At 41.0% G+C, this 27,835-nt stretch overlaps 1 protein-coding gene across 4 annotated transcripts; it reads right to left on the bottom strand.

Annotated features, from left to right (window-relative positions):
* Positions 1 to 1,710: 1,710 nt before the first annotated feature.
* On the bottom strand, positions 1,711 to 27,434 carry Siah1 (siah E3 ubiquitin protein ligase 1). Of its 4 annotated transcripts, none has more exons than XM_048355664.1 (2): positions 27,238 to 27,434; positions 1,711 to 3,062 (listed from the first exon to the last, which is right to left on the bottom strand). In XM_048355664.1, the coding sequence occupies exon 2, from the start codon at positions 3,058 to 3,060 to the stop codon at positions 2,212 to 2,214; it is 849 nt and encodes a 282-aa protein (XP_048211621.1). In that variant the 5' UTR covers positions 3,061 to 3,062; positions 27,238 to 27,434; the 3' UTR covers positions 1,711 to 2,211. The 4 variants fall into 4 exon arrangements, with proteins under 4 accessions (XP_048211621.1, XP_048211625.1, XP_048211622.1 ...); XM_048355668.1 differs by lacking the exon at positions 27,238 to 27,434 and adding an exon at positions 10,244 to 10,561; XM_048355665.1 differs by lacking the exon at positions 27,238 to 27,434 and adding an exon at positions 6,892 to 7,650.
* Positions 27,435 to 27,835: the final 401 nt, after the last annotated feature.

Raw genomic sequence — 27,835 nt, 5'->3', positions numbered from 1 at the left:
TATGTGGTACTGGGGAATCGAACCCAGGGCTTCATGTATACGAGGCGAGCACTTTACCACTAGGCCATATTCCCAGCCCCCATCCTGATAGTTTATAAATATATTCAATATACTACAGAATTAAAAACTGCTTTTCAAAGCAAACATGCTAACATAACAGATTAAACCTGGAGAGAAATTTATGGCTGAACTATTTTTTTCACTCCAAAAATGGCTATATAAGCAGATTACCACCAATTTAAAACATGATGCTGCTTGGAGCCAGTGGTTAACACCAGGAAGTTGAGACCTAAGGATCACAGACTTCAAAGCCAGCCCAGGCAGAAGAGTCCATGAGGCTTTGCTCTCCAGTTAACCTCCTCCCCAAAAGTCAGAAGCGAATGTGTGGCTCAAGTGGCAGAACACCAGCCTTGAGTGAAAAAGTTAAGGGACAAACATCCAGGCCCGAGTTTAAACCCTAACACCAGCAGACATACAACATACAACATGCGTTGTTTATATAGAGGAGAAACTAAGCAATCTTCTTTCCTGCAAACAATTAGCAAAAGTCTACTTCTTTATCCAGACTTGGTTGTGGTATTAAAAAAAAAAGTCCAAATTAATTTTTGATTTGCTATGCTTGGGATACCCAATAAAACAAAATAAAATTTAAAAAAATTAATATCACAAAATTATCTCTGGCCCTTCAACAATTTCAAATATTTACCCTCTGCCTAAGGATGGATAATTAGCAAGTTGACTGTACAGTACTAGATAGAAGCATAGTATTTTAACATTGATTGGATGTTTATCAGGCAAAAACTTCAAGTACAAAGTAACTTGTACCACATTTAACCCTTCAAGATAGCTCCTACAATTTATTTGCCCCCTATATGGCCTAAGTCAAAAGCTGGTAAGTGGAGGAGAGGCTGGATAGACTGCTGCTATCTTGGAAGGCTGGCTGCAAAGTCATGACTCCTAACTACTAAATTGCCTTTATTTTTTTTTTTTTTTTAGGGGAAAAGCCTGTCTTTTAATTTCCCAGTGAGAATCAAAATAGAGAGTGAAAGGGACTCCATAGGGCATACTCAGCCTTGCTGTGTTTCATAATAAAACCACACTTCAAAATGGTACACTGCTTTTTGCTACGTATAGTATAGAATGGTTTGGATCTCATCAAATTTGGAGCTAAAGCAGACACATTAAGATTTTTTAATTTGCAGATAATCTTTTAATGGAGTTATAAAAGACCAAAAACATTTTTGTTGCAAACTTCCTTTTTCAACAAATGATTTGCCTTAAATTACAAATACTGTATGATGATGCCTTCTTTTGTTAAACCAATAAATACAAGAACAATTTTTAAATATGTGATTTGTCCAAGACATTTAGGAAAAGGAGGAAGCCTGATTTTTTTTTCAGTATTTATATAAATCAGAATGTATTTCTTAACTTTTCAAAGAAAAGCCTGAAAGCAGGACAATAGAAAAGAGTGAGATTCTGAAAAGAATGAAAGACCATCTTGTTGCTGTTCCAGAGCTCTGAGACTGTTCTAATGTTACTTCCCTTTCTGGAACTTGTATCACAATAGCTGAATTTAGAATATTTCTAATGAACTGATTAGTGAGGGAAAAGAAAATGTACTGAACATAAAGTCTTACATAAACAATTATGCATATCACAAAAATTAACTTTAAAAAGGTACAAAAAATTGAGAAAATAACCTGAATTACAGAAGTCAAATTTATTTAATGAAAAACTAGAATAAAAACTAGCAAATATACACACACATCAAAACAAAACACAGCAGCACTATGTATTGACTTACAAAGGGGGGATAGCAGTGGTCTGAGACCACTCAGATGGCTTGTCAGTTAAAGGAAACACACACACACACACTCTCTCTCTCTCTCTCTCTCATGCGCGCAAAAATTTTTTTTCAACAATATAATCAATCTACAACAAACACAAAATCCAGAATTATTTTACAATGCTTCCTTTCTTAATACAAAAGATGCCCATCTTGGGTGTGTATATATATTTTTTCAGTGGTTTACTGTTGACTTATTTTTAAATATATTAGTGTTACTACATGCAACTGTTTCCTGTATTTAACAGCCTTTCTTCTTAGTTACCTTCATGTGAAGACCTTCTACCTACCAAGAGTATCAGGTTAGCAGGCAGATGGGTGCCTTATTCTCTGTGAACACTGGCCAGAAAATGATTGCCAATTCAACACATGGAAATAGTTACATTGATGCCTAAATTACCATTTTCTGCAAAAAGCTGTGCAATGCTGGTGTCAAAGACTAGGCAGTCACTATTCATAATGGCTGTTGCAATTCCCTCATGAATAGACCGAGGAGTCGCTTCCCAAGTCAATCGCCGCCTATGACCATTTAGCTCAAGTCGATAAGCAAAATTTTCAGCTTGCTTGCGTGTTCCTATCAGCTGTACGATTGCGAAGAACTGCTGGTGACCATCATATTTTTCCTGTTTCTCCAAGACTAACATGAAGTGAAAGCCAAAACAGGACTGCATCATCACCCAGTCAACAGCACCAGGAAGGTTAATGTCTGTAGCAAGGAAAACTATATCCTCTCCTTGTAGGGTTGTAATGGACTTGTGTTGATGCATCAGATGTGGCATCACGGCATCCAAGGAGCCTTGCCATTTACAGGAAGCACCAGGGCATGGGCAGGAATAAGGCCGAAACTCACAGAGCTCCTCGTGATCAGCTTTCTCTGTGTGTGGCAGAGTTATTTCACATCCAGAAGAGGCATATTTACAAGGGAAAAGTACTGAATTGGCCACCTTCTCCATCGCCAAGTTGCGAATGGATCCCAACGGCCCCCGACAAGTTGGACAACATGTGAGTTTGGGGCGACAGTTGCTACAAACAAGATGGCCACTCTGACACTGAAGAATGGGTGGTAACACATAGTCAAAGCAAACCGGACACTCGAAAAGACTCGCCAAGTCATTGTTGGATGCAGTTGTGCCAGTCAGGGCAGGCACCCTCTGCGATGGTGGACACTTGGAGGTACCAGTAGGTAATGCTGTGGCAGTCTGACGGCTCATTTCTGTTAAAAAATAAAAATAAAAAAAGAAAGAAAAAAAGAGTAAATAGAAAGAAAAATAATTATAACTTTTTATAAATGTTTACATGCCTAAAATACCTTTAAATGTTCATGCAGAATTGTGAGCAAAACAAAGTTAGGTAAACAGGACTAAACAAAGCATATACAAACAAAACAGATACATTAAACCTGCAATTTGTTATTAGGAGCTGAATACTGGGTAAGCAATTTCATGTGGCAGAGCAAAGTTAAAATTTTCCTTAAAAGGGGGCCTGCAGCTCACACCTATAATCCTAACTCTTCCGGAGGCTAAGATCCAGAGAATCAAAGACTGAAATTTGCTCCACATTTAGCAACAGAATGCTGGGCTGTAGGCATGGTTCAAGTGGCAGTGCACCAATAGAACAAGCAAGCTAACCAAGGCCTGGACAAACCGCAGTTGGAAGAGTGGGAAAAGTGATAGAGGGGCGAGGTTGATGGAGTACACTATATGCATATATGGAAATATCACAGTGAAAAATTCTTTTGTACAACTATGGGTGTGCTAATAAAAATCTTTTAATTTTCCTTATTAAAAAGTACTGAGAATCATCTTCAAATAGATTAAGAAAACTAGGGCTGGGAATATGGCCTAGTGGCAAGAATGCTTGCCTTGTATACATGAAGCCCTCAACACCACATATATAGAAAACAGCCAGAAGTAGCACTGTGACTCAAGTGGCAGAGTGCTAGCCTTGAGCAAAAAGAAGCCAGGGACAGTGCTCAGGCCCTGAGTTCAAGCCCCAGGACTAGCCAAAAAAAAAAAAAAAAAAAAAAAAAACTAAAGTAGAAACTCCCATAAACAACTAAGAAGACTGTAAAAAGACCTTAAGTACAACCAGTTTCAATTGTATTTTTATCCTCTTCTCTCTCTTAAAGGTCTTAATCATTTTTTTCGATTCAGTCAGTTGTCTGTAGCTCAAGTGCCACACAGTTGGTACGCCAAAGAGCATCAGAGTACTGACTTGATTAACTACTACTGCAATGTTTTAGGAATGATATGCAAGGTCAAGGGTGTGTTGCCATCCCATAATCAACCTTCACCTAGTCAATCTCTCTCAAAAGTGAAGGGAGACAGGAAGAAATGAAGAACACTCTTAAATTAAAAGTTTGCTAGTTCGGGGAGCTGGGAATATGGCCTAGTGGTATAGAGTGCTTGCCACGTATACATCAAGCCCGGGGTTCGATTCCTCAGCACCACATATATAAAAAAACGAAAAGTGGTGCTGTGGCTCAAGTGATAGAATGCTAGCTTTGAGGAAAAAAAAAAAAAAAAAAGGCCAGGAATAGGGCTCAGGCCCTGTGCTTAAGCCCCAGGACTGACAAAAAAGTTTGCTAGTTCATTATTTAGAAGCAGGACCTCATTCTGTTTACTACCACTCTATAATATAAGTCAGTACACAGAGTCAGAAAGGGTAAAAAGGAAAAAGAAAAAAAAAGAAAGCAAGCAGGAGGATAAAAACACTTCGGGGACACACACAGCACTGGACTAAAATGCGAAATGCAGGGAAGCTGAAACATTCAGAAGAAGATTAAGCATTAGTTAACAGATAATTATCACTAGTAGAACAAATCAACTAACCAGTGAGAATGAATCAAACAAAACAAGCATCTTTTCCCTGATATGATAGGTTATTTGTCTTGGCAGTGACAAAAGACCAAACATGTTATAATATCCTAAAATAAACTCCCAGTACATATACAATGCACCTTCCCACAAAATTAAAGCCTCAACTTTAACATTTTCCCAATTATTCATTACTCTGCTTCAAAAAACTTAAAAATTTGATTCTCAGTCTTATGGAAACAAACATCAGAAAAAGAAGGGAGAGTTCCCATAGTATTTGTGGAGCTGAAGTTGACCCACTTATCCAGGTGACTAATCACTTCAAGTCCCTAGAACATTCAATTCCCCATATACAACTAGTATTCTTGGAAATTCAACAAGAAAAAAAACAAAACCCATTCAAGGCTCCTGTAGGAGGCTGTAAGTACTTTAGGGCCTACAACTAGAACTCTGCAAATTCAAACCACAGAACTGCTATGGCCTAAAGATTCACCCCCAAAACTCATACTAAATTAACTGCCACTGTAATAGTACAAACAGATAGGGCTTTTAGAGGTGATTAGGCTATGAAGGCTCAACCCACATGAACAGATTAAGGTCATGTTAGTTCTCAGGGCGTCATTTACAAAAAGGTGGGGGGATTCAGTCCTACTTTCTCTCTCTCTCTCTCCTCTCCCCAGCTATGTGTCATCTTACATCATGTTATGAGGTAACAAGAAGGTCCTCACCAGATGTGGAACTTCAATCTTGGAGCTCCCAGACTACAGAAATGTGAGAAATAAAATCCTTTCTTCATAAATTAAAAAAAAAAATTAAAAAGTGATGGTAAGAGATGTATGAAAAAATGTGGCATATACACATTACCAAGTTATTATTCAACCATGAGAATGAAATTGGTATTTGTAGGAAAGTAAATAGAACTAAAAATTATGTCATGTTAAGCAAAATAAACCAAACTCAATACCCAATGTTTTTATTCATATGTAGAAGTTGTGCCTTAAAAAAAAAAAAAAAAAAAGAACACTAAGGGAGGAGTACTGGGGCAGGGACTAGGTAAGAGGTAGGAAGGGAAAAAGAAAGGGGGAGGGGAGGGGAAGACATTATGATCAAAGTACATTGTAAGTATATATGAAAAAAAATGAACCCATTTTAAAATTTGCAAGAAAGATATAAATGAGAGTAGAGGGGAGGGATAAGGGTAATGGAAGGAAGTCAGGAGCCAGTGGCTCACATCTGTAATCCTAGCTACACAGGAGTCTATTATCTGAGGATCTTGGTTCAAAGCCAACCTGGGCAAGAAAGCCCAGGAGTTCTAATCTCCAATTAACTATCAAAAAAGCCAGAAGTGGCTCAAGTGGTAGAGCAGCAGCCTTGAGCGAAAAAGCTCAGGAACAGCACCCAGACCTGGAGTTCAAGCCCTAGGACAAGTGGGGGGAAAAAGTGCAATGGAGAGAAGTAAATACGAAGTTTATGCATGTCTGGAAATACCACAATGAAATCTCCCTATACCGCACAATTAATATTTGGTAATATAGTAAAACAGCGTCATTTATGAATGTGACCAGGGACTCGAGTGGTCACCAACGATACTGTAAATGGTTAAAGTGGCTAAAGTTGTTCCCTACCAGAAGAAAAAAAAAATTAATTCCTCTGTGACCAAAGGATTAGTCTAAATTACAAAATTCAACAGACAACAAAAGTGTTACAACAGACAACAAAAGGATTATTGGCAGACATCTGTAATCCTAGCATTCAAAAATCTAAAGCAAGAGGTAAGTGGCCAACCTGGGATATACCATGAGTCCATTTCCAAAGAATGTCAAAGGTATCTAACATACAGCAGTTCCCACACAGACATAGACATAGACACAAACAAACACACACACAGCATAAAAAAATATGAATGAACTCTCATCACCTGGAGCCTTGTAAAATCCAGGAGAACTGACAAAAGAAGTACATAAAGGAGCTCTCCTGAAATCCACTTTCCCTGAGTAATTTCTTTGTGCATATGTTGTCTATCTTATGTTGTTCACAAAATGGTGAACTTAGCATTGCAAACACTCTGCCTGTGTGCTTATGATCCATTCCATTCCGCTCACCTAAGTAAACGGAAAGTGTTCCTTGAAGCTGGGTGCTGGTGGCTTATGTCTATAATCCTAGGTATTCAGGTTTGAGAACCAGGGTTTAAAAACTGCCAGGATAGAAAACTCAAGAGGCTCTTACTTCCAATTAGGTAGCAAAAAGCTGGAACTGTGGCATAAGTGGTAGAACATCTGCCATGAGTGAAAAAGCTAATAAGCACAGGCAAGTTCAAGTCCTAGTACAGGTACAAAAAAAAAAAAAAAAAGAATGTAAGCAGTTCCTCAGACAAAAAGTCTCAAACCAAAGCCTTTCAGAATAAACCAAATAAACAGCAACTCACAAAGAGCACTCAGCCCTTTGTATTTAACGTAACAACTGATCAAGAAAAACACTGTTGTGTAATTCTTTACCTACCAAAAATTATAACATTTATCAACAATTACTCAGGCTCTTTCCCAAAAACTTTAGAAAGCTCATTTTAATTCCTACCCAAAGTGTGAACAACAAATAAAACACTACCAATATTTCTTGTGAATGGAGGACAGAACCAGGACAGGACCGAACCTGCTTTAAAAAAAAAAAAAAAAATCTCCTAAAGCTCCAAAGGAAAGCAGCTCCATCTTAAACAAGAAAAGGGATTCCAACCACAAACCAAAAAGAGGAACCAAGCACAACCCTGTAAAAGGTATACAATAACTGATCTAAACAAAAGTACAGCAGCTTAATTGAAACATCACTTCCAACCTCAGAAAAGGCTGTCATCCAGCAGCCATTCCCAGAGTCAGATTCCACAGGTTTACAGCTAATACATTTTCCAGATACGTGGTTCTTTAATTTCAGTACCTTTGCTCTTCCTGGTCCTAACTGTGGTGGTAAGCACAAAAACAAGACACTCCCCAGGGGGCAGGGCAAGCTTTCCTGTCATGGGAAGTGAGACAGCTCATCGGTGTTCCCAAGAAGCACAATCTATGACAGGGGCCTGCCTCTCCCAGACACTAGGTTTCCACCAAACAGAAAGTTCAAAGGCCTGTCTGAAGTCAGCCTCCTTTCATCCAGCCAGCCTTAGAAGCAACAGAGGTGGAGCAATGAGGGCCTCCAATACCCAGGTGTAGCCACACCTCCTTGGAGCCCAAATTCGTCTGGTCTTCAAAAATGGGGGCCAGAGTGAGCCATCCTCCTGTCCTCAGCTATGCCCAGAGCCTTCATTAGTCTCTCCCTGCCCCCCAAGTTTGCCTGCCCTAGATTCAAGGGCTAGCTAGTCCCTCCACCCCACCTCCAGACAAGAGAGACAGGCCAGAGCTGGAATGCCATGGAGCAAAGTGTCTGCACCCAGAGCCATAATAGCCCAAGTACCCTGAGCTAAGAAAGCAGGCAAAACCCAAAGGCCCGCCCAGGGCTGAGGCAAGGGGGGCCGGGCGCAGGGAGGTGAAGCCAAAGTAAGGTGGGGCCAGAGCAGGGAAGCCAGGGAAAAGGCAGGGCTGGCCCTAGGCCCAGTAAGGGAGAGGCTCATCAGGGCCAAGGCAGCAGGAACTAGCAAGACCCAGCCCTCCACCCAGCCCTAGCTGCCCTGCCCCACCAGGAGACGCAATGCCTCCAGGTTTCCACCAGTTGCCCTTAGGTAGTTCTCAACCAAACACCTATACACTGTTGTGGGTAATGTGTGGCCAGACAAGTGGTCTTCTCCAAGTTATTCCGTGAACTCTTGCTTTCAGAGTGGAAGCATTCTCCCTAATTCATCCAGTAAGTACAGTATTTGACCAGGCGTCCACTACCAATTTCCTCAATGCTCTCTCACTCTTCCACATCTTGCCCATTTAGCAGCATAGTGTCAACACCCCAGTGAGAGTAGTAAACACACCGAAGTTACATAAACTTCAACTTCCAAATTGGGATTATATTCTCTGGGAAAGCCATTTTGATGGGGCTCATTAAACCAAGAGTAACTTGCTTGTTTGTTTTTTAAAAACAAGCACTACCCTTGCCCCATAAAGTCCTGTGGGCCTCAATTGGCATTGCATCAGCCGTTTAACCTGTCATTTCATCATGCTTAGAACAGCCTTTAAAAACAGCTAGAACTAAGAGTAAGAGTCCAATCCAACACATTTCAACCCTACTAATTGTGTGTTTAACTGCCTCAACCTCCTGTTAACTGGGCTATGCAAAACATCCTTGGGAACAAATAAAAAGATTCTGTCTGCCTCATAAACTATACTTATCCATATTTTTATAGTCTGATATGTAGTAATTCTATATAGGTCTTAATTTTTCTAGTAGAAAACTTCATATATTTTAGGCAGAAATACTCTTACAAGAAGGCCTAAATCTCTCAAACAAAAGGAATGACTGATTATCTATAAGCAAAAGCTATTTGTTGGCCAACTCCCCCCAAAACTAAACAGCCTTACAGCACAATCTGAAAACCATTCATCTGTACACAAACCCTCCAACATAGGAGTCAATACAGTAAAAATGCAAGTGTTCTAGAGTCATACCCAGGTTCTATCACTTGGCAAAAATTTTCAGCTGTTATTTCAGACTTCAAATGGCTTTTGTCTGGATTGAGGTAATTTATGTATATAAATAGGTGGTATATATTCCCGAATTGATTTAACTGAGGTCACAAACTATGGAGAGACCTAAAATTTGTGGGTTCTGGATACATACTCTCAAAGAAAATATTCCTTCCAGACTTTGTGGGTTCTGGGCACATACTAAAAGATTACTTCCAGAGATTATCCACCATTTAATTTTTGGCACAATAAAAATTTAAAATTCTTGCCAGAAGCTAGTGGCTCATGTCTGTAATCTACTCAGGAGGCTGAGATCTGGGGAGGTCATGGTTCCAAGCTAGCCTAAAGTCTGAGACTCTTATCTCCAATACACTACTCAAATGGTAGAGCACTAGCCTTGAGCAAAAAGAAGCTCACAGACAAGGCCCAGACCTGTGTTCAAGCCCCAGGACCGGCACACACACAACATAAATATTCTTAACAAGGTATGGTATTTTCTTACTTTGGTCATAACAGCTGAAAATTTCACCGAAACTACATTTCACTAAGTTTACAGAACCTAAAATCAGCAAAAGTTCAAAATTAGAGTGCTATGTTACGTAAAGCCTATTTACCTAAGGCTCTATTTCTAACCTGTATATCAAGCATGATTTGGTACAAAGTTTAAACAGATGATCACTTTGGTATTAGGCTTTAACGTTGTCTTAACTTGTAAAATAAAAGTCTAAATAGAGAAGTGCAGTCAGATAAAAAGGGACCACCACTATATTGTAAAGCAGGTTACAACAAGATTAATGGGCAGGTAAGAGAAATTAGAAGACTATGGGATATGTGTTTAATGAATTATCTGTGATGGACAAATAGATAACTTTTCCTGAAGATAACTCTGAAAACTGATGTAGTTGCAGAAGTTATAGGTCTAGTAAAGACTGATAACTAATGCAGCAGAAAAGGTCCAGAAAAAGGACCTGACAGGAAGCTACCTGTAGAAATCTGAAGGAAAAGTGCTGAACACTTGATGGTTCACCCCTGTAAATCCTAGCTCTTCAGGATTATGGATCAAAGCCAGCTTGGGCAGAAAGTCCATGAGACAACACTTGTTTAAAAATGTAGAATCAGAGGTGTGGTTCAAGTAGTACAGCATCAGCTGAGCAAGCAAACTGGGCAAGACAAAATAAAGATAATAGCTGTAAACTCTACAGAGGGTAGAAAGGCAGAGAACTGGAAAACATTCTGATAAGCAGAAGTCCTAAAATCACCTACAGTCCCTGTTTTCAGTGGGCCTCGACCTCAGCACAGCACCCATCATATCAGGGCATATTTTCCCAGGTCAGAAAGTATAAAGGCCATTTTCTGCCTGGTAAGCAAAAACTGTTTCTTTTATCTGTTATACTAAATAAATCCTTGCTGAAACTTCCACCCTGTAAATCACCTTTTTATAAGACTCTTTGAATTTCTTTACATATGTGGGTCTCTCAGGTACCTGTGTGATTTTACAATGAAAGTGGAAAGTAATGGAACTCTTTCACCTCTCTCACCCAGTGACAGCCTTACTAGACTGACAGTTAATCTTACTAGATTGAAAGCTCAACCTGTAAGAGCTGACTGCAGGGCAATATAGAATCAGAACTGAATTGTAGAATATCCAGTTGGTGTCCATTGGGAAGCGCTTGGTGTATAGGCAAACCACCATACAGCTGAAGTTAAGTGGTCTTGAAAATAAAATAGCAGACAAGTGTTTTTCCTCATTACATATGACAAGATGCAAGTCATTATAAATATTTTCAATCATATGGTAAGGAAACAATAAGGAATAGGAATGTGGTTAATAAAAAAACTGCCATGGACTGATGTTTCCCTAGTACCTTAAAATCTGCAATATGTAAAACAAATGACTGATTATCCACAAGCAAAAGATGTTGACCAACTTCCCCAAAAGTAAACAGAGCTTTATAGCACAATCTGAAAACCATTCATCTCTATGTAAGTCCTTCTATATATGAGTCAAGACAGTGAAAATGTGAGTGTTCTAGAGTCACACCCAGATTCAAGTGGCAGAGACACACCCAACAAGCATGAGGCCCTGAGTTCAAACACCAGCATCACCACCACCGAAAAAAAAAAGTGAAACCAAAAAAGTAATGGCAGGTCCCAATCCAGGCACTATGGAGGTAACCTCTGCAAAAGCAACCTAGAGAAATCACACTAAAAACAGTGCTAAATGGTGATGTTATCTGAGACTATGAGTAAATATGACTACAAAGAAGAGAAGCACCCTTGGGTGGCTAGAAGACCCAGAGTTTTCAGCTTCTTTCTTTTAAGGGACAAACCAAAAGTCTTTTAAAAAGTCTAAATAACCAGAAAGAAACTGAGTAACTCAACAACATCAAATTCTTGTTGAGGAAGTAGTTCAGCAGCAGACCCCTTGCCTAGCATATACATCAATCACTAGCACTGCAAAAAGAAAAATAGAAAAAATAGCCGGGCGCCCATGGCTCAGGCCTGTAATCCTAGCTACTCAGGAGGCTGAGATCTGAGGATCATGGTTCAATGCCAGCCTTGGCAGCAAAGTCCATGAAACTCTTATCTCCAATAAACTGCCAGAAAACTGAAAGTGGTACTATGGCTCAAAAGTGGTAGAGCACTAGCCTTGAGCTGAAAAGCTCAGGGACAGTGCCCAGGCCTAGAGCTAAAGCTCCATGATCAACCAAAAAAAAAAAAAAAAGAAAAGAAAAGAAAAAGTAAATTCTTAATAAGATGGGGAGTGAGGGAGAAGTTGGACTAGACTTTGTTAAAAGACAGAAATTTCTCCATGGTAAGAACAATGTATGTCTTGTTTAGGCTACTGAAGGCTAAAGTTTTCAGCTTTCTATTTCTCTGGAAGCATAGTCATCTCTTGGGGGTGGCTGTGTGAGAATAAGGAAATAAGGAGAGTAAAGATATTACAGATTTTAATGTACCAATCTAAGCATCAGTCCATTTGGGGGGTTTTATGGTTTGTTTGGTTTTTCTCCAGTCCTGGGGCTTGAATTCAGGGTCTGGCACTGTCCCTAGGCCTCTTTGTGGTCAAGGCTAACACTTGAGCCACAGTGCCACTTCTGAGTAGTTTACTGTAAAGACTCTCTCAGACCCAGGCTGGTTTTGAACCATGATCCTCAGATTTTAGCCTCTTACATACCTAGGATTACAGGTGTGAGCCACTGGCACCTGGCTATGGCAGTTATTTCTTTTATGAATTTGTCAATAGGACACTGAAGACACAGATCTAAGTTTTTATATTACTATAAACATTATTGTGGGTCCTCTAAACTTCCTAATGCCTTTCTTCAGCCCAAACGATTTGCCATCAACCTAATATATTCTCCATATTGGTACTATCAAAACCTAGAATATCTAAATGTATCATGTGAGTTCTGTTGAAGGGCTTGGGGGAAGGGAAGTATGGCTCAAGTGGCAGAGCATCTGCCTTGCAAGCAGGAGGCCCAGAGTTCACACCCTCCCAAAAAGAAAAACAAAGAAACTGAGCCTATAGAACTCTGGAAATCTCATAGTTTGCCTGTGGGAATACAAAATGGTTTAAACATACTTTCCGGGGCTGGGGATATGGCCTCGTGGCAAGAGTGCTTGCCTCGTATACTTGAGGCCCTGGGTTCAATTCCCCAGCACCATATATACAGAAAATGGCCAGAAGTGGTGCTGTGGCTCAAGTGGCAGAGTGCTAGCCTTGAGCAAAGAGAAGCCAGGGACAGTGCTCAGGCCCTGAGTCCAAGCCCCAGGACTGGCCAAAAAAAAAACAAAAAAACAAAAACAAAAAAAAACATACTTTCCTCACTGCAGAAAATTCTACTGACACAATTTTACATCCTATTTTACTAGCTAGAATCCTTATATATTTCTTATTGCACTTGTAACATGGTTATAACAACATGCAGTATAACAACATGTAGGTGGTGAAAAATCTCGTGCTGTTTTTATTCTTAATGGTTTTCAGGTAATTTTTACAACCAACAGGTTACTTCTAGAACTCTGTAAGAATTTTTCATTCAAACATATAAGGGACACCCTAAATCTGACACCTGACATCCCTAAATCTGAGATGCTCTGAAACCCCCAAATTATATGATATTCAAAAAAGATGGAGGGGGCTAGGAATGTGGCTTAGTGGCAGAGTGCTCACCTAGCATTCATGAAGCCCTGGATTCAATTCCACAGCACCACATAAATAGAAAAGGCCACGGGCTGGGAATATGGCCTAGTGGCAAGAGTGCTTGCCTCCTACACATGAGTCTCTCGGTTCGATTCCCCAGCACCACATATATGGAAAACGGCCAGAAGGGGCACTGTGGCTCAGGTGGCAGAGTGCTAGCCTTGAGCGGGAAGAAGCCAGGGATGGTGCTCAGGCCCTGAGTCCAAGGCCCAGGACTGGCCAAAAAAAAAAAAAAAAAAAAAATAGAAAAGGCCAGAAGTGGGCGCTGTGGCTCGAGGTAGAACACTAGCCTTGTGCAAACAGAAGCCAGGGACAGGGCTCAGGCCCCAGTCCAAGCCAGGACTGGCAAAAAAAAAGATGAAGAAATTTCAATTTATAGATCAGTAATGCTTAATAGAAAGTCTATACAAATAATTCCAAAATCCACAAAGTCAACCAAATCAACAAAAATGTCTACTTTAAACACTCTTGCCAAAGACTTAGGTAAGTCTTCTCAATCCAAAGGCTCAGGTCTCTTAGTGGAATTTTTTCTAAATTATTCTTCAATTTTTTTTTTATTCTAGAACTGATACTGACTCTCCATACAGCTATCTTCCAGTCATACATTTTTGTTCTCTTAAACCCAATATTTTGCTTTGCATTTTAAGAGAAATTTATCAAGTCCTAATTGTTGAGTTTGATTTCCCTTTAAAAACACATTTTTAAAAACTGGGGACCCAAAAAAAACTTTTTTTGTAGTTTTTTATGTATTTATATATATTAGAAATTAATCCAATAATTTTGAGTTTTTAAATTGCCATTATATTTCATATACCTTGTAAAGGCCCCACAAATGTTACAAGTTTATGAAAAATTACTGCTATTTCCCATGATAACAGTGAGAAGAATGTGAAGCCTCCAGAAAACTGCACCATACTTTCATGTCTTGTAAGTCTTCAGAACTCCCAGAACCCATGAACCAGTGAGAGAACCCCTGTACCAGAATATAATGTGGAAAGAAGAAACCATATTTGTTTCACTCACCCTATCTCCAGAGACCAGAACAGTCAAAGTTCCAACCCAGAAAGGGGGGGGGGGGGGGGAAGAGGGTGGAATGCCACAACTCAGTTAACAATATGAAGGAACAGATGTTCACAACTAGGACTCACTTATTCTTCATGTCTCTATAATTGAATATATCTGTTGCTTGATAGGCCTTAAGAAGAATTCTCAGGGCTGGGAATATGGCCTAGTGGCAAGAGTGCTTGCCTTGTATACATGAAGCCCTAGGTTCGATTCCTCAGCACCACATAGAAAAGGCCAGAAGTGGTGCTGTGGCTCAAGTTGGCAGAGTGCTAGCCTAGGGCAAAAACGAAGCCAGGAACAGTGCTCAGGCCCTGAGTTCAAGCCCCAAGGACTAGCAAAAAAAAAAAAAAAATACAAGAATTCTCAGCCAAGCACTGGTAGCTCATGCATGCAAACCTAGCTACGAAGAAGGCTGAGATCTGAAGATCTAGGTTTGAAGCCAGCCCAGGCAGGAAAAGTTCTTGAGATTCTAATCTCCAATTAAACACCAGAAAATGGGAGTGATGCTATAGCTCAAAAATAGTGAAGCACAAGCCTAGAACAAAAAAGCTCAGGGACAGTGCCCAGGCCCTTAATTTAAGCCCCATGACTGACCAAAAAAAAATAAAAACCTGAAATTTATATTCACTTCAAAAACAGAGCAATAGCTGAGGTTAGTCTGATTTAATTATAATATATGCATGTGTGAATTACAATCTCTTGTGTAATTAATGTAGGTTTAAAATAGGAGGTGTGAACCACAGAAAGTGAAACAGGGTATGTTGGTTGGTGGGTGCCAGCTGGATTGGGTGGGGGGCAACAGAGAGGGTGAGTGAGGGTGGGTATGGCTGTTTTGATATGCTTGTATAAAAACAACAATGAGGGGCTGGGGACATGGCCTAGTGGCAAGAGTGCTTGCCTCGTATACGTGAGGCCCTGGGTTCAATTCCCCAGCACCACATATACAGAAAATGGCCAGAAGTGGCGCTGTGGCTCAAGTGGCAGAGTGCTAGCCTTGAGCAAAAAAAAAGAAGCCAGGGACAGTGCTCAGGCCCTGAGTCCAAGCCCCAGGACTGGCCAAAAAAAACCCAACAACAATGAAATGTGTTTTATCAGGGCACAGGGTATATGTGCACAAATGGAAATGTCCCAGTGAAACTCCCCTTTGTATATATGTATTTGTGTTTGTGTATACACACACAAATAAAACCTTTGTAAAAATTAACTTTAAAATAATACTGATGATAAACCATTTTTACCATAGTTTTGAAAATCTGTTTACATACCCATCTCTAAAGTTTTCAAAATATTCATGTTCATGACAGAATTCACCAACTCCTAAGCAGTAATCTCACTTTTTTATCAACACACTTCAAAAATGTCATTGCATTCCAGCTTTAACTCTTACAATTGCTTATCAGAAAAAATTATAACATCCTGAGTCTCACATTATTCCATCTATGAAACAATCAAATGAACATCAACAACAGATCTTAAAACATTAAGTGAGATCACCTATGTGGAAACATTCAGTATACTGAGAACACATGACCTTTCCAGAACCACACTACAAATCCTGCACTGAATCATGACATAAGACCAAGACTTAAGTACAGTAGGATTCTACTGCAAACTGTTACTTCAGTCTACTATGAAAACTGTTCCTACACTGTAATATAACCTAAATTTGGGTTTGTGCTTAAAATACAGGCCACAGAGTATTCTATGAAAGAAGCTTCACTTAATGGGTACCTACTGACTGTTATAGGGAGTATAGCTGATTCCATCTTGATTAGGGAAACATGGTAGGAAATGTTGAGGGCAGTAGATTCAGTCAACCTGACCCCAAAATTCTGCTTCTGTAAATGGCTTCCTTGTTTGTTCCTTGCTCTACCTCTGGCATCAACCTCCTACATCTACCTCCTACATCTGTGCCACGCTTGCTTGTTTGCTTGCTCAACCCCCTGTGTCAAGCCCCTACATCTGTGCTATGCTTTTACCTTTATAACCCCCAATTTGAGGACTGCCCGGGGTCACGGTGTTAGCTCCCCAGTCTGCACTGTGTCCCTGACCAGTCAGCCCGTTTTCACTGTTGCAGTTCAGCTCCCAAGTCTGTGCTGCATCCCTGGTTGGTGAGTTCGCTTTATGCTTCCCCAATAAATCCATCTTTTTGCTTGAGACTCTGATTGGTGGACTCTTGGAGGGACCAGGAATCCCCTCGAGCCCTGTAACATTTCTAACCCTGTAACACTGACCAGCAGTAGAATACAGAGCTTCATACACATAATCCTCAAACTAAATTCCATCCTTATTTCATAAAAGAGGAAACTGAAAATTTAAAAAAAAAGTAAGAGATGCATTATTATACTCAAACTGAATTGAAATTGCTTCGTGTAACTATTTAAAGATAATCTAAAACTCTTTTTAAAAATAAAAGAATTTTCAAGCATGAAGAGGGAGAAAAATTAGGAGCAGAATCAGATTGTCTGCTTTGTCTACAAATCTCATCATTTTAAAAATAAATCTGAAAATATGTACACTAACCAGGCACCCGTGGCTCCTGCCTATAATCCTAGCTACTCATGAGGCTGAGATCTGAGAAGAAGTTGGTTCAAAGCCAACTTGGCAAGAAGATCCATGAGACTCTTATCTCCACTAAACTACCAAAAAAAAAAAAAAAAGGTGATAAGCACAAAAGCTTGGGGACAGCACCCAGACCCAAAGATTCAAGCTCCAGGATTGGTGGGGGTGGGGGGAACATGCTCTCTACACCCTGGTATAAACGTTTTAACTTAGCATTCAACACATCTTTAACAAAAATAAAAAATGAAAAATAAAAAATCAGACCCCCCAAAAACTATCTTTATGCCTTTTATTAAAGTGGTAAAATCTGATACAAACTCATGAATGATCCATCAGCCTCAGCCAAAGTGCTGGGATTATAGCATGTGCCACACAACCTACTCTTAAAAAGGTTTTCATAACTTTTGATTTCAAACAACACACTGTTGTTGTTTTTCATTTTTTTAATTTGAGGAAATATCTGAAATTAAATTATTGAAAGTCATAACATGACCTCTACTGCAATAATAAAGTCTCAAGATCTAATGCATCCAAACACTATTCATTTAGCCATTTGTGTCTAAGTTCTAATAAAAATATTTATTGTCCTGAATGTTTTATATTCTCCAAAGTGCAAAATTTTCAAACATTTTAGTATATGCTTTCTCTTTTACCCCATCCTGGCATTAAGCTGCTCTCTTTAAATCTTACTTAGAAAATATGTTGTCAAAATTCCTAGTACTGCAGTATTTTTACAACTTACACAACTCCTCAAAAGTTTGGGAAGTAGACAAACATGCACATTTTGAATGTTCACATACACTCAGAACAAAAATTCTGTAGCATATGAAAATGGACACTAAGAATCAGTGATAATAAGCTAAACATAAAAGAATGTTGCTTGGCAGATACAAGAAATTAAGAAGAGAGCAAAGTCACATTAAAGTCTAATAACATTTTGTGACCAATGGCTCTTCACTAATGAAAATGGAAGAGTAAAATAACCTGTTAGAAAAGACATTTTAAAATTTATGGAACAACAGAAAATTCATGGAGTCTCAGAACTGGAAGTACAGCTCAATGACTGGAGCTTCAGTGGCGAGTAAAAGGCCATGGCTGCCACTGAGTTCAAGCACAAGTATTGGCACAATAAAAAAATTTAATTCATGAAAGTCTCATTAAATTATATTCATTTAGGAGCTGAGAAGTGGTAGAATGCTTGCCTAAGCATGCATGAATCTCTGGATTCTATTCCTCAGTACCACATACACAGAAAATGCCAGAAGTGGTTCTGGGACTCATGTAGTAGAGTGCTAGCCTTGAGCAAAAAAAAAGCACAGGGACAGTGCCCGGGCCCTGAGTTCAAGCCCCAGGACTAGTATGTGCATATGCGCATACACACATACACACACAGACATACATATATACACACATACGTACTAATTATAAAGTGTCTATGTCTAGTATTAAATCTGAAACTAACCAAACCATTTATTTCACCTAAGGATATAAAATATGAATTACGATATATACTAACTTTCCTTAAACTAAGATTCTATTCAAGGAATTCACATTTCTGTTCAAAATAAAGATAAAAACTTTTTTTTGTTTGTTTTGCTGAGTGCCAGTGGCTCACACCTGTAATCCTAGCTTCTCAGAAGACAGAGATCTAAGGATCAAAGTTCAAAGCCAGCCAGGGCAGGGAAGTCTATGAGACTCTTATCTCCAATTAACCATCCAAAAGGCAGAAGTGGAGCTGTGGCCCAATCTATTAGGGCACTAGCCTTGAGAGAAAAAGTAAATAAATAAAGGATCATAACAGAACCCAGACCCTGATTTGAAACCCAGGAATGGCACATACTATCTTAGTATTGCTATCTCATCAATCCTTCTGTCTCCTTTTGTCTCCTTTTGTCTTTTGTCTCCTTTTCTTCCCAAGCTCATAAAACTGGAGAGTCTGCCCAGGGTTCTGTTATTACCTATACTGATGACTTTGATGATGCCCATTTAGTCTTATCATTTTAAGTTCCACTAATATGCTAAAGAACTTAAAATTTCATCTCTAGCCTAGATTAAAACAAAAAAAACTCCCAGATCCATCCTAAACTAGTCATCTTCTAAGGGGAAATGGCCAAAGCCTAACACTTCTGCCACAGACTTGCTTTTTTTTTTCTTTTTTCTTTTGCCTGTTCCCAGGGCTTGGGGACCACTGTCCCTGGCTTCTTTTTGTTCAAGGCTAGCGCTCTACCTCTTGAGCTACAGTGCTACTTCCAGCTTTTTCTGTTCATGTGGTGCGAAGGAATCAAACCCAGGGCTTCATGCATGCTAGGAACTCTACTACTAAAGCCATATTCCCAGCCCCTGCCATAGACTTTCATTCTAACATCCTTTCCAATTGATGGCAACTCTATCCTTCTAGCTAAGTCTTCTTTGACTTCTCTTTTTCATATCATATACCTAACACAACCACAATCCTTTTCTTTCCCTTAAAAATAACTTCTTAGCCAGGTGACAGTGGCTCACACCCGTAATCATAGCTACTCATGAGGCTGAGCTCTGAGGATCATGGTGCAAAGCCAGACCAGGCAGGAAAGCTGGTGAGATTATCTCTAATTAACTACCAAAAACCACCAAAGTGGAGCTGTGGTTCAAGTGGTAGAACACAAGCCTTGAAACCTAAAATTTTGTTTATGTTAAAATCCTCTTCCTTCTTCCTCTTCTCTTCCCTCTCCCCTCACTTCTGGACAACCCTACTTTCCCTACCATCAGTTACTGTATTGCATTTCACAGACTATACAATTTACTCAAGTTTGTTGTTGTAGGCACACCCACCCTTGCTTGGAAGGCACACAGGCATGCTCAAAAAATATGTATTCTATGAATAAACAGAACAAAAGAGCATCACACTTTCACACACACAACTACAACCTTGTGTAGAATAGAGAATAAACCAAACACAGTCCTTTAAGAGAGTGGCTATTTTGCCAGGAGCTGATGACTCACACCTGTAATTTTAGCTACTCAGAACTTAGATCTGAGGATCATAGTTCAAAGGCAGCCTAAGCAGGAAAGTCAATGATATTCTTATCTCTAATTAACCACTAGAAAAACCAGAAGTGGCATGCTGTGGCACAAAGTGGTAGCACACTAGGCTTGAGCAGAAAAGGCTCAGGGACAACATCCAGGCCCTAAGTTCAAGCCCCAAGACCAACCAAAAAAAAAAAGAAGTGAACAAGGGGATCAAGTAAATAAACAGAAACCACAGAGAAAATAGAACCCTGAACTACAGGCCCACAAATACCAAAACTATTAATATAGAGAGAGAACAAACTTCATTTGGAATAAAATAGCTAAAAGTTATTTTCATTGGGAAAATAACTAAGTCAGATCAAAGAAATTAACTTTAAACTATTATTGGCTCAAAAAACAATGAAGCTTATCAATATCTATGATGGCTCCTTTTCAAAAATCACAAGATGAATTATGGGAAGATATGGCACATTTCTGCATTTTCAAATATTTCATAAAACAATTATTTAGGTAATAAGATTATACTTAAGATTATACTTATATCTTTAATCATGTAGTCATACTTTCCTACTAGTGAATTGGTGACTTGCTATGTAAAATGAAACAAAGAAAGTTAATTTTGTCTACTTCCTACTTTCTCTTAAATTCTTTTTCTTAAAATATCCCAAAAATACTGAAAGTAAAAATTAGGATCTTGGAACTATCTTGCTCAAGCCCACTCCCACGTGGTTAAGTGTATTCCAACTTTACTCTTGCTTTCATTTCAATTAAGCCTGTTTCTCTCATTTAAAAAGTTAGAACAAAATAGAGCTGAGCACCAGTGGCTCACACTTCTAATACTATCTATTCAGGAGGCTGAGATCTGAGCATAGCAGTTTCAAAGCCAGCCTGGGAAGAAAATTCCATGAGACTCATCTCCAATTAACCACCAGAAAACCAGAAGTGGCACTGTGGCTCAAGTGGTAGAGCCCTAGCCTTGGGCTCAGGGACAGTACCCAGGCCAAGTTCAAGCCCCATGACCAACACCCCCCCCCCAAATAGAACAAAATATTAAACCACACAACATATTTCACACATTTTATTTTTATGTTTTTAATTTTTTAAGTTTAGATTTTAAAAATAAGTTTTATCTCATTGCCCCTTTCACCAAGCAAAACTAAAATAGTATTCAGGAAAATACAAAATTGTTCCCAACAAAGTTAGTTCAGAGCCTTTGAGAAATCTTTAAGGCTCTTGTATCTACCAACCATGGACCTTAGCCACATACAAAACCATGAAGTTCTTAACAATTCAAGAGTTATTTCATTTAGTTAAATCAATTATTGAAGTAATCTTTCCAAGGTGGAGTCTTTGCCTGAGTCAACCTACCTGCTAGATTTTGGGTATATCAGACATCTCAAATTTAGCATATTAGAACTCTAATTAATTTTTACTGCTTGCTAATCTCTGCTTAATCACCCAGTCTTTTCCATCCTGTGGCACCATGATCCAAAGACATAGCCTAAAACATAATTTCTTCATTCTCTTACTTCTTATCTAACCCATCAGGTACAGTGTCTGATTAATTGTCCAAAACATGTCAATTTCTCATTTTCACTGTCGCTTTTACCAGGTGATAATCAACAGTCATTTGACTAAAGGATCTCCTAATCAATCAAATCTCCTAATAGCTAAAGTAATCCTTAAAAATTATTACAATGCATATTGCCTACCTGACCTAGGGAAGGGAAAGAAAAACGAGGGTGTAAGATATCACAAGAAATGTACTCACTGCCTCATTATATAACTGTACCCCTTTTGCACAACACTTGTCAACAAAGTTTAATTAATAAAATTTTAAAAAAAGAAATTAAGGTGGAGGTTCGGAGTTCAGGTCAGAACAGGCCTCAGATCTGGGTTCTGGGTAACTAACCCAGGACAAAATAGTCACAGACTAGAATTAGGAGGTGGAGGGTGGCTCTGGTTCTGGGTTTTAGATTGTAAATAAAACCCCTTCCCACCTTAAAAAAAATTATTACAATGCCCTTTTAATTAAACTTTTTATTTCTCAGCAGTCAAAATTCACATTTTTTTTTCAAATTCTGGCACAACAGTATCTGATTCCTGCTTGTCTGCCCCCTCATTCTTTCATCTAGCTGCTAGAATAATTCAAGTCCATCTAGCTTCAAGGACCTTCACCATCAGGGTACTCCTTAGATCCCACTCTCTTCCAAGATCAAGATCCTCTATCCTTTTAGTAAATATCATCACCTCAGACAGCCAATAAGTCTTGCTCCCATCCCCGATCACTATTCAATACCTTGGATTCCTTTATAGTATGTATCACAACTTGTAATTTTATTTCTTTCCTCACTAAAATTTAAGTGGTAATGTTTAGAGAAGTAACTTACTACAACCGTTTTTGCCTTATTTAAGCTTTTATAAGTGCTAGGCAATATGAATTTGGATGGGGAAGTAGGAAGTGTCTCTGCTCAACACACAATTGTTAATAAGTCAAAAGACTCACTCGGGTCTGACTCTTTAAAGGTCTGCATTCTTAAACCACTCAATTACACTGCCACTCTAGGACCCTGGAAGAAGGGATAGGTAGCAATATACCTAAGCTATTCTTCTCATGCTAGTGGAAATTAAGGCTTAGACATGAGGCGCAGACATAAGAGATTAAACACAATCATGAGGAATGAAAAATATGTCAAAGTAGTGTTCAATGAACAAAAAAAATTCTTGTTTGAATAGGGAGGGCAGATAAAACATGCTAGAACTGGATACAAGGCTGGAAAGATCTGTTAAAGTCACTGTGAAGGTATTATTCACTGAATAAATTTACTGAGCACCAAGTATATGTCAAAAGCACAGCTACAGAGAGACAAATGGCACATTTTCTTTCTCTCTGTTCGGGGAAACTAAAATATATCAGGACATGAGAAATTACACCAGACTTTAGGCATTCACTTAGGGGAGTCACACAAAGGTGCAAAGCCTCTGGGCCTCTGACATTTAAAACTAATATTTACCAAAATGAACTCAAAGAAATGAAAAGAGGGATTGTTTTTCTTTTTTTTGTCTTGTTTGTTCATTTTTCTGTCTTTGGAGGGGCAAGAGGGATACAAAAATGGAGGGACACAGGGTGAACAAAAGCAGCAGCAGTGATACTCAGTAGAAATATTGAAAATTAACTGTACAACATGGGTAGAGACAGAACGGGAAAACTGGGAGAGAACAGGGGTGACACTGACCAAAAAGAAATGCAATCACTACCTGACGTATGAAACAGTAAGCTTTGTATATTGCCTTTATAATAATAAAAAATTTTAATTACTCAAAACCAAAAAATAAAATAGGCCATACCCCTTCCCCACCAAAAAGTACAGCTAGCCTCTAAACAAAGGAGAACAAGATCCAGTCTCAGAAACTACAGTTTATTTGAAGATACAAAGAACTAGAGAAAAACTAGAATTCAGGAGGCTACATATTACAGTAGGGACAAACAAGAGAGTTACAGAATCATGGAGAGAGAGCACCCAGTTCCATGCAAAGAGTTCAGGAAACTCTTCTCCATTCTAGAGGATCAGACCCTAGTTGGAAAGAGATTTGCAAGAATGTAGTCCTTTAAGGTAGGGGAGCAAAACAGAGGCCAGCTCAAGAGAGGCTTTGTATTTACAATGGTACAGAAACACTTGGAGCTACATATTAAAGACCTCTGAAATTAGGTTGATCTACTAAAAAGCTCACTTAAAATATCACTACACACACGTGAGAATGTCCAAATCCAACACTGACAACATCAATTCACTTCTGAAGAGAACGCAGAGTATAACAGCCATTTTTGGATGACAGTTTCACAGGTTCTCATATGTTGTGGTACTTACACAAAGGAAATGGAATCTTAGAATGGAATGGAATGGAATGGAGGTTTATAGCAGCTTTATTCCTGCCAAAATTTGGAAACAACCAAGACTTGATTCAGTAAGTAAACTATGATACATCTAGACAATGGATTATCACTCAGAATAAGAAAGAATAAAAACTGCTTGGGTACCAGGAGCTCACATCTATGATCCTAGCTACTTAGGATGAAACTCCTATGGATCAAGGTTTCAGGCCAGCGAAGTCTTGAGACTCTCTCTCTAATCTCAAAAAAAAAAATCTGTAAAAGCCAAGTTGGAGCTGAGTGCCAATGGCTCACATGCCTATAATCCTAGCTACTCAAGACGCTAAGATCTGGAGTTGAGGGTTCAGAGCCAGCCCAGGCAGTAAAGTCCTTGACACTTATATCTTCAATTAACCACCAAATAGCCAGATGTGGAGCTATGCCTCAAGTAGCAGAGCACTAGGCTTAAGCAAAAAAAGGTCAGCAACAGCACCCCAGCCCTGAGTTCAAGTCCAAAAGTGGCACCAAAAAAAAAAAAAAAAAAAAAAGGAAGAAAGAAAAAAAGGCCAGGCTGGAAGTATGGCTCAAATAGTAGAGTGCCAGGCAAGTCAGCCAAGCTCAAATCCTAGTACCAGAAGAAAGGAGGGAGAAAGGAAAAGGGAAGAGAGGATGAAAAGAGATGGGGAAGAAGAAAAAGGGAAGGAAGAAGAGGAGGAAGAAGAGGAGGAGGAGGAGGAGGAGAAGAAGAAGAAATGCTTCTGCTGCTGAGCAGTCTAGCCAAGAAACATTTAATACAGGAAACTTTAATGCATTCTGCTAAGTGAAACAAGCCATTGTGAAAAGTCTACATACCACATGATTTCAACTATATGACATCTGGCAAAAGGCAAAAAGGACAGGTAGAGTGCTGAGGATTTTTAGGGCAATGAAATTATTCATGTACTCATGTACATCATTTTATTATGTAATTGTCCAAATTCTTATAAAATGTACACCACCAAGAGTAAGTCCTAATAAACTATGGACTTTGTCTGATAATGTATCAATGTAAGCTGATTTCCACAAATTCATTGTTTGGGTAAGGGATGTGATAATGAAGGAAATTATAAATGGTAAAGTTGTCTATCTTCTGCTCGATTTTGCTGAATCTAAAGTTGCTCTCTAAAATATTAAAATCTAAACTTTGTTGTGGTGGCACATGCCTGTAATCCTAGCACTACAGAGAATGAGGTAGGAGAATAGCAAGTTTCAGACCAGAATATTTGATGAAACACATTAAGATGCAAATTAAACAGATGTATACTAAATTACATTTGTTTCTAAATTTGTACTCTGTGGAACACTTATCCCGAAAACCTAACAGTTCTATATCTGTATTTCACTGTATAAAATTAAATGTTGGTACCTATGCTGGAAAGATGCCAAAGGGGTCATTTAGGCCAATTCTGTTATATTTATATAAAAAACATCTTGGCGAAGTTAACTTCAGTGGGAAAAAATGTGAAGAGAACTGTAACTGACATATCCAGATTACAGAAGTCCACAATGTTTTTTAAATTTCCAGAATGAAACAAATGCAATTTATGTAATCCACAAAATCTCATTCTTTATGTGGCAATGTTCTCCTAAAAGCTAACCAAAATGCTCCCCACCATAATTTTAGCTAATAGCTAGCTCCCTGATAAAGTTACTAGACCATGACATTTGTCACATTACACCCTGCTCTTCAGTAACTTCTAAGAGATGGTGATACTTAGATATCAGACACTCAAAGGGATTCAACTGTCCCACTTATCCAAATTAATTACTTAAAGTCCATGACAATGAACTCATTTCCGTAAACCTAAAATTACTAAAAGGAAACTTCACTTTAATCACTATCACTTCGATTTTCTAAGTTCCCCCCCCCCAAAAAAAAAAAACCATGAGAGCTACCCATTCAAATCCTCATCATCGAAATTTCCAAAACTCCAACACTGCAGAAAGCATGTCAATTTATCACGGAAAATGCCTTTCCTTTTTCAACAACAAAACCCAAACACTAATGATTTATAAAGTAAATTCACAAGATGCGGCTATTCGCTTCCAGTGCATCCATCGTGCCAAGATAACCACTTTGAGGACGCTAATTACACCACCTCCTTAGCACTGAGCACTCACTTCGAGCCGCCTGCCAGTAATCTAAGCACTTTCGGCTATTCCTATCCTCAATTCTCCACAGTACACCCATTTTAGAAAGATGAGGAGACAAGGTCATAAACCGGCGAGCAGGAGGACCTGAGACCAGGCAGGCGGTCTGAATTCGGGACCCGCGCTCCCAGCACTCGACGGGGTCTGAAAGCGTTCGCGACGGACCCTCGACGGCCGCTCGTCCGGCGCCGCTCGCCGGGCTCCGCACCGAGAGCGCTCGGCGCCCTGTCCGGCACACGCCGCCTACACGGCCCCCGGACCCGGACACTGCGGCGCGGCCTACTTTCCACCACCCACAAACCGGACTTCTGTCAGAGCAAACGAGCGCTACGCCTCTCGAGGAGCCGGCAACGGCTCGGGAAAGCCCACGGGTCCCGTGGCCCAGGTGTACCGCGCGCCCCTAAGTTACGCGACTGACGGGGTCGAGCGGAGCCCGGGCTGACAGGACTCCGGGTCGGTGAAAAGCTAGCGCCGTCCCGACGAGCAGCTCCGGCGCGCTCCTCCCAGACACAAACAAGGGAGGAGGCCGCACAATGAGGCTCAGGTCGAGGACGGGCGCGGCGCGGCCCGGCCCGCCCAGGGGTCGGGGGCGGGAAGCCAGGCCGCCCCGGAGCTCGGGGCCGCGGGGAGCGGACGGAGCAGAGGGCCGACCGCCGCCCGCACTCAGTTGACCTCCGCCATGTTGGCCGCACACCGGACCCTCCACAACAAAGGCCCGCACGAGGGCGCGGGGCGGCGGGGTGCGTCCCCCCGCCGGGCTCGCCTCCGGGGCGTGTAGGGGCTGGGTCCAGCCCGCAGCCCGGGGTCCCCCGCCGCGGCGCCACTGGACCCCTTGGGCCAGAGCGGGTAGGCTCGAGGCAGCCGGCGACCGCAGAGGACCGGGGAGGGGCGGGGGCGGCGGGCGGCCGGGCCCGGCCCAGACAAAGGCGCCGCCGCGCCGAGACTACTAGAGTCCCCGGATCGGGAGGCCTAACGCGGCCCGGCCGCCCGCGCGCCGCCATTACCGGGCCCGGGAACCCTCCTCCCGGAGCCCCTCTCCGCCGGCTCCTCCCTCCAGCCCGGGCCCCACGTACCTATGGGCGGAGAGCGCGTCGCGGACCCCGGTCCTGGCTCAAACGCGCCCCGTCGCCAGCCCCCGCCACCGCGGGCAGCGCCACCGCCTCTCCCTTGCGCCAAGTCCAACGGGACACCCTAGGCCGCTGCCACCGCCGCTCGAGAGCGCGCCCCGCCACGGCCGCCACGGCTCCCCCCCACGCCGCCGTGCCGCGCGTTCCCGAACCTGCCGCGCGCACTCGCTAAATACCACACACTGCGGCGGCCGCCATAGGGAGGCGCGGCACCGCGCGCGGGGAGCTCGGGGGCGGGGCTTCGGGCCGCGCAGGCGCAGAGCTGTGCGCGGCGGGGACCCCAGGTCCCGGGGATGGTTGGCGTTCCGGTACTTCAGTTACACAGGCTGCACCCGGCACGCCGCGCGCCCTGGTAATGCTAACGCGTCGCGTTCGATTCGCAACCGTCAGGGCCGCGACAAACTGCCACCGGCCCGAGGATTCGTCTCGCGCCCGGCCCTCGTGTTGAGTCGGCTGGGTTGCCATCGCGCCTCTTAGAGCCTCCCAAGGCAAAGGAAACCGCCGGCCGAGGCCCGAGGCCCGCCGAGGCTGGGGAAGCAGGAAA

Source organism: Perognathus longimembris, chromosome 10, assembly GCF_023159225.1.
Source record: "Perognathus longimembris pacificus isolate PPM17 chromosome 10, ASM2315922v1, whole genome shotgun sequence".
Classification (NCBI taxonomy): Eukaryota; Metazoa; Chordata; class Mammalia; order Rodentia; family Heteromyidae; genus Perognathus; species Perognathus longimembris.
Note: the sequence above shows the minus strand (reverse complement) of the source record. Positions and strands in the feature narration are given on the sequence as shown.

Excerpts from the sequence above, each read along its gene's own strand:
- Siah1 (XM_048355664.1), bottom strand. The coding sequence starts at position 3,060 with ATGAGCCGTCAGACTGCCACAGCATTACCTACTGGTACCTCCAAGTGT.